General features: G+C 40.6%; 1 protein-coding gene across 2 annotated transcripts in view; it reads left to right on the forward strand.

Annotated features, from left to right (window-relative positions):
* Positions 1-12,643, forward strand: part of Aig1 (androgen induced 1) — a 215,014-nt gene that overhangs the window by 165,323 nt on the left and 37,048 nt on the right. For both annotated transcript variants that reach the window (XM_042669087.1, XM_042669133.1), the window contains one exon: positions 8,073-8,188. In XM_042669087.1, the coding sequence (XP_042525021.1) occupies positions 8,073-8,188 (116 nt within the window). The remainder of the gene's footprint in view (positions 1-8,072; positions 8,189-12,643) is intronic.

Below are 12,643 nucleotides of genomic sequence, written 5' to 3' on the forward strand. Positions count from 1 at the left end.
AATGGGGTCTTTTCAAAGGTGAGTTTTTATCAGACTAATTGAAATACATTCCCCCAAACAGCAAATCACTAAGGACAAAGATCTTTTCTGTATTCTTCAATATATTCTAAGAGCTTGTGACTTGGACCATAGTACATGTTCCATAAATGTAGAAAATATCTATGAGGGGAAAAGGGAAGGAGGAAGGAAGGAAGGAAGGAAGAGAGGGAGGGAGGGAGGGAGGGACATGGGAAGGAAGGAACATGGGAAAGAAAGAACATGAGAACAATAGTACACCTCATTTAAAACACAGGTTTTGGAATCTGGTAGGTCTGAAATCAAATGCTATACCATTTGTGAGTTCTATACTACCTACAACAAGTTAATGTCCCATTCCACTATTTCCACATGTATATAATGAAGGTGAAGAAAATACTTCATAAGGATTCCTATGGAGAATGAAATATAATAGTAAAAATTCAGCATTTATCAGCTCACTTAATAGTAGCTCTCTTATTACTATATACTCCATATTCATGTGCATCAGTTAATAACAGGAGAGACTTCTTTATAAAGCCACCTTCCCATGTGTACACACCAAGTGGATACTTGCCAAAGCAACAAGTTGCCATTTTGTTCTTTCTTTTCCTTATTTTATTTTATACCATGGTACTTGGCTGAGTAAAGGTGGGAAAAAGAATAGAAAGGAGGAAACCGTGAGTGGGAGGTCAGAGAGGTAGATAAAGGGAGTGGCAGATCCAAAAGAAAGCCATGGAGAGAACTGAGTCCCTATTTTTATTAAGGACAAACAGAGGGAACAAAGACAGAGAAAAGCAACATGCTAGATTCATCCTCCTCCCCACACCACTCCCTCCTCCTCTCTTCCTCCCCCATAATCTTTTCCCTATTAATGTCAAGTGTATTTCCCTTAAACTGCATGGGAATCATTTAGCCAGTCAGGGCACACGAACATACCGGTCTTCCCTGATTTGCCTTCCAATGGCCTCTGCCATCTAGACTTCTCTCCTCATGCAGTGGTGGTGTCTCCATGGTGGAGCCTTCTGTGCCTTCCACACTTTATTTCTTCTTGCCCTTGTGAATGAACTCCTAGCTTTCCCCTTTCTTCCATTTTTCCACCCCTAGTCATAACTGAGGGTGAAATCTTCCCTTGAGCCATTGCTGCCAAATAGAGTCTAGTAGATCTCCAGTCCTTGCAGCATCTGAGGTCTGCCCAGAGTTCATCATGCAATCATCATTGGTTTCTCTGGAGGCAGCAGTGAGAGGATCTGTTCTCTGAGAACTTCAGTTATTCCTGGGAAATGCTCATGGAAGAAGTGAACCTTAGTTCTCTTAAAAATCACCATTACATTTTATGGCACCAAATGGGACATTCAAAACAGGAATGCCTTAGCTGCTGGGGAGGAAATTCATCCCCCACACTGAGTCTCCCAGCAGCACCCTGGCGCCTCGAGCCTCTCAACAATACCATGGCCCCTTGGCACCTGGCGATGCTGTCAGTAAGAAGATTCAGTGAGAGATATTTACTCCCTTGGAGTCACATTAAAAATGCTTTTTAAGGGGCTGGGAAGGTGGCTCAGTGGTAGAGCGCATGCCTTGCATGCCAGAGGCCCTGGGTTCGATTCCTCAGCACCATATAAGCAAAAAGAAAAAAGCCGGAAGTGGCGCTGTGGCTCAAGTGGTAGAGCGCTAGCCTTGAGCTGAAGAGCTGAGGGACAGTGCCCAGGCCCAGAGTTCAGGCCCCATGACCGGACCCAAAAAAAAAAATGCTTTTTAAATATAAAAAGAAGAGTCCACGAACAAGACACTCTCCTAGTGTCATTGTTTCTACGGTGCGGAGCTTAATCTTAATTGCAAAGATTTGTGTGTCTTTGTTGAATGTGAATTGTGTTTATTTAGTCTAATTACTAACATCCTATCCTAAGAGTTGTTGGAGCTAATGTTAGACCTGAATGGATCCTAAATTTAGTACTTCAGTTATCCAGAGCTTTGGGAAGCAGAACATTCTAACCCTCAGTACACAATTGTTCCATCAAAACCTCCTTTTTGACCCTAGGTTAGAGGTCCTTGCTTCCTTTTGCATGTGAGGTTGCTCCTGTGTGAGAGCCATTCATGCCGACTTGGCAGTCATCAGGGACAGATGGCTAATGTCATGCCGAAAGGGCACCATTGAAAGAGCTCTGGCAGTTTCTGGAGGGATTCTACATCATATTCACAGGCATCACCACACTCAAACAAAGCACCTCAGCCCTTGGGAAAGGGAGGTGCCTGGCAGGCAGAAGCTCCATGGGACTTGCGGAGAAACACATACTGGAGCTGTTGAGACTGGTGTACTCCTCTTTTAGTTAAAACACAGAAACATCTTTGCTAGGAAAGCAGAAATCAGGTGGCTTTTTGAGCTGTTGATGGATGGATAAAAAAAAATTCAGACAAACAAAAAGACAGGAATGTGTTCACCTGATGATAAGGCATGGTCAACTACTGTGAGAAGATTCCCTGACCTTGTCCAGGTCCTACGAATGTCAGATTATCAGAGCTAAAAGTTCACATTTGTGTCAGATGCTTGTGGCTCACCCCTGTAATCTTAGCTGTTCAGGAGGCTGAGTATCAGGGTTTGACACCAGCCCTAGCTGACAAATCTATGAGACTCTTTTAACTCCAGTAAACTGGCAAAAAGCCAGAAGTGGAGGCATTGTTCAAGTGGCAGAGCACCAGCCTTAAGCAAAAAAAAAAAAAGCTAAGAAAAGAGCATGAGACCCGACCCTGAGTTCAAGCCCCAATAGTTGTGCAAAAAAAAAAAAAAATCACAATTGTCACGGAGCCTCTATCACTTTGTTTTCAAATTGCCTGGGATGTTCTCTCCCTGGAAGAGGAGAAATGCCCCTCAGCTCTGGGCCTGCCCCCACCCACGGCTGCTGTGTTCATTCAACACTGGTCTTGTTTTTGGAGCCCAGACATCTGCCAGGGGTCAGATCAGGAAGTGTCCCTTTTCCCATGTTCCTGATGTCACCTTCTCTATCACTTTATATCGTATTTTACTAAAGCAGTGGGTTTTATTTTTCAAACTAGAAATTTCTTCTTGCTTTATTTCCAAATAAAATTTTATTCTTTTTAAATCCCTTCCATTACATGGGTGATGGAGAGGATAATGGAAAAACACAAACAAGATGTTCAAGTTACAGTCTGGAGTGTACAACTTTTTATATGCCGGGGCAGTCCTTTCATATGATTTTTATTTCTTGTGGACCTCCCAGACATGTCCAGTCACATCTTGCTGATAGGACACAGGTGTACACACACATACACACACACACACACACACACACAAGTGCATATGCACACTCCTCCTGTTGTTTAAGATTACATTGTTCTAGGATGTAAGAAGACCTAGGTGTCTAATACACATGAAGACAAGAACAAATTCACCTGGTGATGAGATACACTGCTACAGTGAGAATCCCACCCATGCCCGCCCATATTCTATTTATGTGCAAAAACAGACATAGAGTTTCCAGCCCCCTTATTACCTAGCCAGGCTGCTCATGCCTCACCTTGCAAAGCTGGTTTTGCTTCCAAACAAGAAATGAATTGTACCTCATGCTCCAAACAGTGTATTGTGTAGAAGTGTGTGGCAAATAAAGCCACTTGCCTAGTGGCTAGGAAGGAAAAGAGAGACAGACTATTTTCCCATGATTCCCTCTTAGGGAACAACCTCAATGGCATGAAGACACCCACCCACCCACCCACACACACACACCACCACCACCATCACCACCACCACCACCACCACCACCACCACCACCACCACCACAGGACCACAACCACTAAAAACAAGCTAGAAACCAGTCCTTTCGCAGAGGTCTTTGGGGCAGTCAGAATCAAGCCATAGCGATAATCTAGTGCTTCATGAGATCATTTAAGTGGCACAGAGACATCACCCTAAATTAATGTCTAATCATAAAATAAAAAGTTAATTCCCTCTTTGTTATCCTTGATTCTTCTGATTCTATTTAGAAGAGTTTCGATTTCACACCACTGTGTCTAATGCCTCTCTCATACTTAGTAACATCTGTACTTAACACATACAGAGTCTCAGAATTTTATTTTTGGTGAGATCTAAGGCTCTCAGTTCAAAGCCGGCCAGGTAGAAAAGTCTATGAGAGTCTTATCTCCAATTAACTATTAAAAAGCCAGAAGGAGACAGATGTGGCTTAAGTGGTAGAGCACAAACCTAAAGCGAAAAAGCTAAGCAAAAGTACAACACCCCAGTACTGGTACAAAACCAAGCACAAAACAAACCAAAAAGTCCTTTGGTTAATGTAGGGCAACATTTAGATTTGTGATAAATAGTTAGCACTATATTTACTCTTGTCAATGTATATCCTTTATTAGCAAAGAGAATTTGCATTATAAATATTTAGAGGAGGCACTCTATGTTTTTGTGTTCATGAGAAAGTTTGCCACTGGCCAATTTATGAACATATGCAGCTAACCACACAAAGTTAATGTCGCTGGTCCTGTTACTGATGGAGCAAGCTGCCCCCCCCCTTTTTTTTTGCCAGTCGTGGGGCCTGAACTCTGGACCTGGGCACTGTCCTTCTGCTGTTCAACTCAAGGCTAGCTCTCTACCAGTTGAGCCACAGCACCACTTCCAGCTTTTTCTGCTTGTGTGGTGCTGAGGAATTGAACCCAGGGCCTCGTGCATGCAAGGTAAGTGCTCTACCACTGAGCCACCTCCCCAGCCCAAGCTGCCCCTTTTTATGTTGAGAGGCCAGTGTTGAAGTAAACTAGAAAGAGCTTCCCTTTTTTGAAGATATTTTCTACTTGGTATCACCAAAATATATCCTAACCTTGTCAAGTGTAACGTCTGTTAATCAGCCAGTAGACTACATTAAAAAATGTAATAACTAAGAAGTAGAAATGTGGCTCAAGTGGTAGAGAGCCTTAAGCAGAAAAAAAAACTAGTAACTAACCATATTGAAGTTGATTATTTGAACTAATATAAATTTATTGAAAATACCTTATTTTCTACTCATTTTGGATCAAAGAAGAAGTAGAGTTTAGGAATGCCCTTCCTTCCTTGCTTTCCTTCTTTCTGTCTCTTTCTCTCTCTCTTTCTTTCATTTAGTCTTCCTTCTTTCCTTCCTTCCTTCCATACTAGTGCTGGGGCTTACACTCAAGACCTGGGTGCTGTCTCTTAGCTTATAATTTATATTCAAGACTGGAACTCTAACATTTGAGCCACAGCCCCACTTCCAGCTTCTTGCTGGTTAAATGAAGGTCAGAATCTCATGGACTTTGCCACCTAGACCATAATCCTCAGATCTTGGCCTCCTGAGTAGCTCAGGTTCCAGGAATGAGCCACTGGTTACCTGGCTTAGAAATTTCTTAATATTAATGAACCAAAAATAACAACACTCCTTGAGAACCCACATAAGCCATCCAAAACAATATGATCTTCAGTGTAAAAGTTCGATTTGCAGGGATATTTTTTTACGTATAATTTAATAAGACCTAGCCTTATGTCGCTATGCATTTTAACTTTACATTGTAGAACTGTTGTTCACATCTCCGATTGTTGGTTAAATTCCCAGTCAGTGTCATGTGAGGCAACTAAAGCCAATACTAAAAATGTGTTTTCTCTCCCTTGCACACATATGTGCTTTGCATGGCTCCCTACAGAGCTAATGATGCTGTTTCCAAACAATTGTAATAGTAACAAAGATTTAAAAATGAAGAACTATAAAGCAAGCCAACTGTAGAATCACTCACCTGGCATCCTTGCAATGTCACATTCAAATTACTAATGATCTGTTAATCAGGACAGTTATCAAGAGGAAAAGGTTGAGGCCCAGAATGTCCATAATCTTAATATTGCTTAGAAAATCATGTCTTTCTGTTTTCTCTGTAAGCATAAACAATTGCTTGGAAGATATTTAGCTTGATATTCCCACCAGGTCTTTTACCTGCCCACTTGCTCCCATTCTTCTAAAATATTTAACAGAATTCTAAATCCAATTTCTTATGTTTTCCTTATATATGAAAACATTACAGCAAGAGTAGAACCAAGATTTTGTTTCTTTGTATGTTCCTCCCCCATTGTATAACCCCTGTTTTCACTGTATTTGATGTCGTGCTTGTATCTTATATATGGACTTCTCTAGCTTGGGGAGAGAAAGGGAAAAAAAAACAAAATGTTTAAATAGGGATGCAGGTTGTAACAATGAGATGTACAAGATACTATGTTGAAAATTTACAATTGGTGGGGAGGGGGGGTCGCGGGGGGGGGAATGGGGGGGAATGTGGTTGTGGAGGTGGGAGGGCAGGGATGGTAAGGGAAAAAACAAAGGAGGAGGCAGCAGTGCTTGATAGAAGATATACTCATTACCTTGCTCATGTAACTGTAACCCTTCTGTACAGTATATTTACAATTAAAAAGGTATTTTTTAAAAGAGTAGAACAAGGATTCTTTCATAGTTGTTTGGAAGATGTTCCATATAATTCAGACCTCTTTGTGACTCCATTTTCAGTTCTTCCATCTGTGTCAAGAAAGAAGTATATAAATACGTGGATGTGTGTATAATATACATACATATATCCTGACCCAGTTTTATCTAAGAAGCTTATAGACCCTTAAGTCAGTCTAAATACTCTTTAGATTTTAAGGATTTAAGCATTTGGCATTCTTTTCTTCTTACCCTCTGAATATGACACATCTCATTTCCATCCTGGTCCACTGTGTTTGGTGTAACCATTGGATTGGGAAAAGACAAAAAGTAATGTTAGATTACACTTGTAGACATCATATCTAAATCTATGCACAACCTTCACAGAAGTAAATTTAACATTCTCTTTCTGTGTGTGTGTGTGTGTGTGTGTGTGTGTGTGTGTGTGTGTGTGTGTGTGTACTGGGGATTGAAACAGATCCTTGAATTTGCTAGGCTGGCACTCTACCATGTAAAGTTTGCCTCCAGCCCTTTGGCTGTCATTGTGTTTCTGGGAGGGCTCCACAGTAGCTAGGATGACAGACGTGTAACACCTCACCCAGCTTTTATATCAGTTAGGATGAGTTTTTGTGAACTATTTGCCCATACTGGTCTTCAGGCACAACCGCCTGGATCTCAGTCTTCTGAATAACAAAGTTGTTTCTTTCTTTCTTTTTTTTTTTTTTTTTTTTTTAGTCTGTCATGGGGCTTGAACTCTGGACTTGGGCACTGTCCCTGCGCTCTTCAGCTCAAGGTGAGCGCTCTACCTCTTGAGCCATAGCGCCACTTCCAGTTTTCAAGTGGTTTATCGAAGATAAGAATCTCAAGGAGTTTCCTGCCTGTGCTGGCTTTGAACTGAGATCCTCAGATCTCAGCCTGCTGAGTAGCTAGAATTACAGGCATAAGTCATCAGTGCCCAGCACAATGTTGTTTCTTAACCTGATACTGACACACCTGGTAGCATTGAAATTTTCATAACTTTTTGACTCTAAGGAAATGAGCATTCCGATATAAGTGTTTATCATGACATTTCTAATTAATATTCTGAGAAACTTTCAGTACTTAATGCTCAAGAACAAGAATTGGTTGAGTAAAATTGTAGCGTATCCACATAGTAAAGTTTTAAGCAGCTATAATCAGAGTTGATGCTCTTGAAGAATTTCTAACATGACATATCAAAAATTCTCAGGCCATGATAAAAACCAAAGCCAAAATTTCCTTCCCAGTCCATTGTTAACGATGTATCCCTGATATGAACAAGGAGTAAGAGAATAGTACGTACACCAGAATGTTATTGTGGTTGTTTTTATTCTTTCCTTTTGTTCTAATTATTTGTTTCTGCTATACATCTTCCTAAGGCTTTTAAAATTGCCTGTTGTGGTAAAGAAATAAAATACAGAGGAAAATACTATGCAGCAATTGCAAGAAGACACATTTTCCTGTCCATTCTCCCTCCTTGGTGAGCCATATAACTGCTTCTTGCTATGGCTCTTCCTGCAAATGCACACTATTGCCTCTCCCATCGGAAAGAAAACCAGGAAGAAAGGTGATGATGAGAATCTGTGTCACCTACTGTCTGTTCTTTTTCAGCACACAACCGTTTTGCCTTTTATATTAATCGAGATGAGGACCTCACACCATCAGTATCCCAGCAGGAGCAGCGGACTGACTGCCATCTGCACCTTCTCTGTGGGCTATATATTATGGTAAGGACCATGCCTGCTGGGCTTTCCTATCCTGCACTGCTAAATTCGGGCACATGTTGCAATATTGATATAATCACTAACAGATTCACACTGCGTGCCTCATTTGGTCCAAGACCTGGGCTTTGTCTCGTTTCCCCAGATGCTTATATTTTTAGAAAGTATATGCCAAACCTCACACAGCAGGAATTTGTTGAACAATCCCATGTAAGCAGTGGTTCTTCCAAGGGTACATTTTTCAACTCTTTTTCAAACTAAATGTTTTTCTTGGATACGCATTTTATAGCTTAAGGGCTTTTTTTGTTTTTTGCATAGCATTTGTTGTTGTTGTTGCTGCTGCTTTTATTGGGGGATGGGAGAGTTGCAGCAAACACAAATGCAAAAAGAGAAAATGGCTTCTTGGAACGAACACCTTACACTTAATAGGAAACAAGTAAAAATGTACATTTGTATGGATCTGTTTCAAACCAATGCCAGAATTAGCTATTCCATATAGATTGTATTTATGTGTGGAATATTGGGGGTAAATAAACCAGAAGAAATTTCCACATGGCCTGTTGGGTATGACAAGGGTCATCTTAAGAATGAGATGCAAGGTTTATCTGATTAAGACTTTTTTTTTCCTGCCAACCTTACTTCATCTTAATTTCAGTTTTATCATGCTTTAACATTTCAAAATTCCTTATCTTAATGTGAAGATTCCTTATTTCTTTTTAGAATTCCAAACCCTCTTGGATGTATTAACCCACATGGAGAAGGTCCCTCCCACCAGCATGCCCACCTCTTGGGACTCTTGTCCTGAGTTATGGGTCACCACCCCGCCCCTCCTCTTAGCCTGAAGGACTGGATGATGTCCTTCCCAAACACCCACAACTGCATTTAATCCTGCCAAAAGCCCAAAGCTTTGGGAAGTCCTGTCTCCGTGGAGCATTTTTGCTCCAGCCAGCCTAGAAATACAAGATAAGGTATCCAGTACAGGACTTTACAGACTATTTGCCTGAGCAATCACATGATGTCCTGGAGCTAAGCAGAAAGAGTATCTGCTGAGGAAGTTATACCACGTGGCTGGATCTTAGGAACGTGCTGAAGAAGGCCCTGCAGAAAGAACACGCAGTAGAGCCTATCTATCTGCCAGTTCACCAACCCACGGAAAGACCACTTGCAAGGAGTAGGGCAGAGTTTGTTTCTCGAACCATTCTCTAGGGTTTAGGACTTTCTTCCTCCTTGAAATCTTAAGTATTGACTTTCTGTGATAAAGAAAGCCAGATGATTAGTATTCACAGGTAAAAATGTGACCAATGCTGTGCTTTAAAATGAGCTTAGATGCTTTATACCTACAAACTTATAAGTCAATGACTGTCACCTTTTGGAATAATCAAAAAGTGAAATGACATGATCTTTCCAGGGATGCTTACAAAGTTTAAAAATAACGGATGGAGCTGGGGACCAGTGGCTCACGTCTGTAATCCTAGCTACTCAGGAGGTTGAGATCTGATGATCACAGTTCAAAGCCAGCCCAGGGAAGGAAAGCCCATGAAACTCTTACCTCCAATTAACCACCAGAAAACTGGAAGTGGCATTGAGGCTCAAGTGGTTGAGTACTCACTTTGAGCTGAAGAGCACAGAGACAGTGCCCAGGCCCAGAGTTCAAGCCCCACAACCAACAACAACAACAAAATAACGGATGGCTCATGCCTATAATCCTGTCTGCCCAAAAGGCTGAGATCTAAGGATTGTGGTTCAAAACCAGCACCAAGCAAGAAAATCTGTGAGACTTTTATCTCCAGTTAACCAGCAAAATGTCATATGTGGATCTGTGGTTCAAGTGGTAGGGTGTCCAGCCTTGCAAGAAAAAGCTAAGGGACGGTACCTAGGCCCTGATATTCATACATACATACATACATACATATATACATAAATTCTCTCATCCAGTAACCCCAACCCCAAATACAGACATTACTCTACACAACAGCCATGTTGTTCCCTCTGGGATCTGTGGCATATTTCTGAGAATTCATTTCTATGCTATTAAATTAACTTGCAGAACCCCAGAGAATGGAGGAACTGTATTGTTTCTGATGGCCTGGTTTCCCCTGTATGTACAATCAGTCCATGTTCCAAGGAGACACATGGGAAATCCCGCACAGTGCTCATTATAGACCCCCAAGATCCCTCATTAAAATGAAGCATGACTCACACTCTTCATGCCAAGTGAAGCTTGCCAGCCCCATGTTCTCCCTCCGCAAAGCAGTAACTTGTTTGGACATGTATTTGCATTCACCAAGCGAATTCCCTCAGATTTGTTCTGAGAACGCTTTCAGAGTCAACTTTTTCCTTTGGTGTTCTGCCCTCGGCATTCCGAGCTATGCCAAGAGCTAAACAATGTCCCTTGCATCATGTCACATTATATAAATCCAAGGATTTAATTGTTATCAAAAAAGCACTAGCTTTCGTTCCTTTCCAGGCTGTCTCAGGGCCGACATGCCAGGGACACAACACGGAGAAGTTTGGGATATGACATCTTTTGATAGCATACCAGGGTTGTAACTGGACATTCCAGAACCTCATGCCAAGACGGAAGAAAGCCTTCTTATCGTGTGCGAATTATAACATAAACAGATCTCCTTAACAACTCTGAGTAAGGTTGAGTCAACTCTATAGCTTGGGGCTGCTGGTCAAGCTGTTTGTCTGCTTTTCTTGGCTTCTCACTGGCTAGCCATTCTCACAAGTCTCTCTCCCTGTCTAATTCTATTCATTTCCTACATTTGGATCATGAGTCGAGAAAGTAAGGGCGAGACACCCATACTTCCAGGTGTCTCATTGGTCCACCTCACTGGTCCATTTCCCAAATCCATGTTAGTCCTCCTCATGCTGGTCATCTGTGGACTATCATAGACTCCTGTCATATATATATACATATATATATATATATGACATATATGTGTATATATGTGTGTATATATATGTGCATATATATGCACACACACACATATATATGCACCCTATTTGTAGGAACCTCTGTCATAAAAGAGGATGCTTATTATCTCATGCACAGAGATCCTCATGGTCAATAATGAAAAAGTGATTATCAAGGATCGTAATGAGTGCTATTCTTTGGAGACAGACATTGTGCTAAATGCTTTTTTAAATATCATCTTATACTCTTTGGTTTAAAAATCAAAAACAATGCTGAAGTTCACTTCCAACATAGTGTATTGTGAGTCTCATTGTTGCAATGGGTCATCCTGTGACCTTGTTTCAGCATTTGGTTATTCCCTCCCCTCCCCAAATTAGATAAATCTATATATAAGATGCAAGATACCAAAATCAAATACAGTGGCAACAGGGATATACCATAGAAAGAAGAACATACAAAAGAAAAAAATCACGTAGTACATTAAAAACAAAAAAAAAAACCCTTGTGTCCATATCTTAGGGTTCATTTGCTTAGCATCATCTTATATGATCATATATACATAGCTTTTGAGCTTTTCTGTTTATCTGATAAGATTATCCTAAATGTATACTAATTATTGCAAATAAGGGAAAGGATATAAAAATATAGACCATTTCCTATTGTCTATATTCCAGGTTGCATTCTCCCAAAAGTATTTATTGAATAAATTTCCCATGAAGAAGACAGAGAAAATTAAAAATAAAGTAGGACCTTTTTGATGATGTAATTCTAAATTGTCTCATATCTGAATTCTACCTTGCACCAAACTTTATTACCCCTTAGTGATACCATTGTGCATTTTTGTTTTCTTATGGAAACTTTCCTATATTTTCTCACATAAATTATTTCCATTTGCATACATTATCTTTAAATTGAAACATCCTGGAAAACACAAATAACAATATCCAAAAATCAGAAGTAGCACTGTGGCTCAAGTGGTAGAGCACTAGCCTGGAGCTGTAGAGCTGAGGGATAGCACCCAAGCACAGAGTTCAAGCCCCACGACTGACCAAAAAAAACACACAGAATATCTAAAAATTAAGAAATCTGAGAAATATTTTTCAGTCATGAGTAAGTAAAACTTTTAGCAGGAAAAATAAGCATTTAGACAACATTAAGGCCTCTTTTCTCTAATTTAACTGGGTGCTTCTTCACCAGTGAAACAAATCCCACCAACATATAGTTGTTCTTTGACCAGAGGAACGTATCTCTTTTTTTCAACTTGAACCATTCACCATACCATAACTACCTATTCTTTTGAATTTTGCATCTATAATAGTATTTGAAAGTTTTTCTGGCATTGATACAAGCTGAGAGCATAATTTTATAAAAAGCTGGTGTTTCAAGAGAGAACAGAGAATTCCTTGTGGATCTCTTTGACACACAGGGAGGCTTGCTGCTGAGCTGACTTGGTCGCCCACACTGGAAACACAATCCCTGGGTGCAACTTAGCCAGCAGCAGGAAACTGCAGACAATCCTCCAAGAACAGAGGTCAGGAAGT

Source organism: Dipodomys spectabilis, unplaced genomic scaffold (assembly GCF_019054845.1).
Source record: "Dipodomys spectabilis isolate Male_0828 unplaced genomic scaffold, ASM1905484v1 ptg000001l, whole genome shotgun sequence".
NCBI lineage: Eukaryota > Metazoa > Chordata > Mammalia > Rodentia > Heteromyidae > Dipodomys > Dipodomys spectabilis.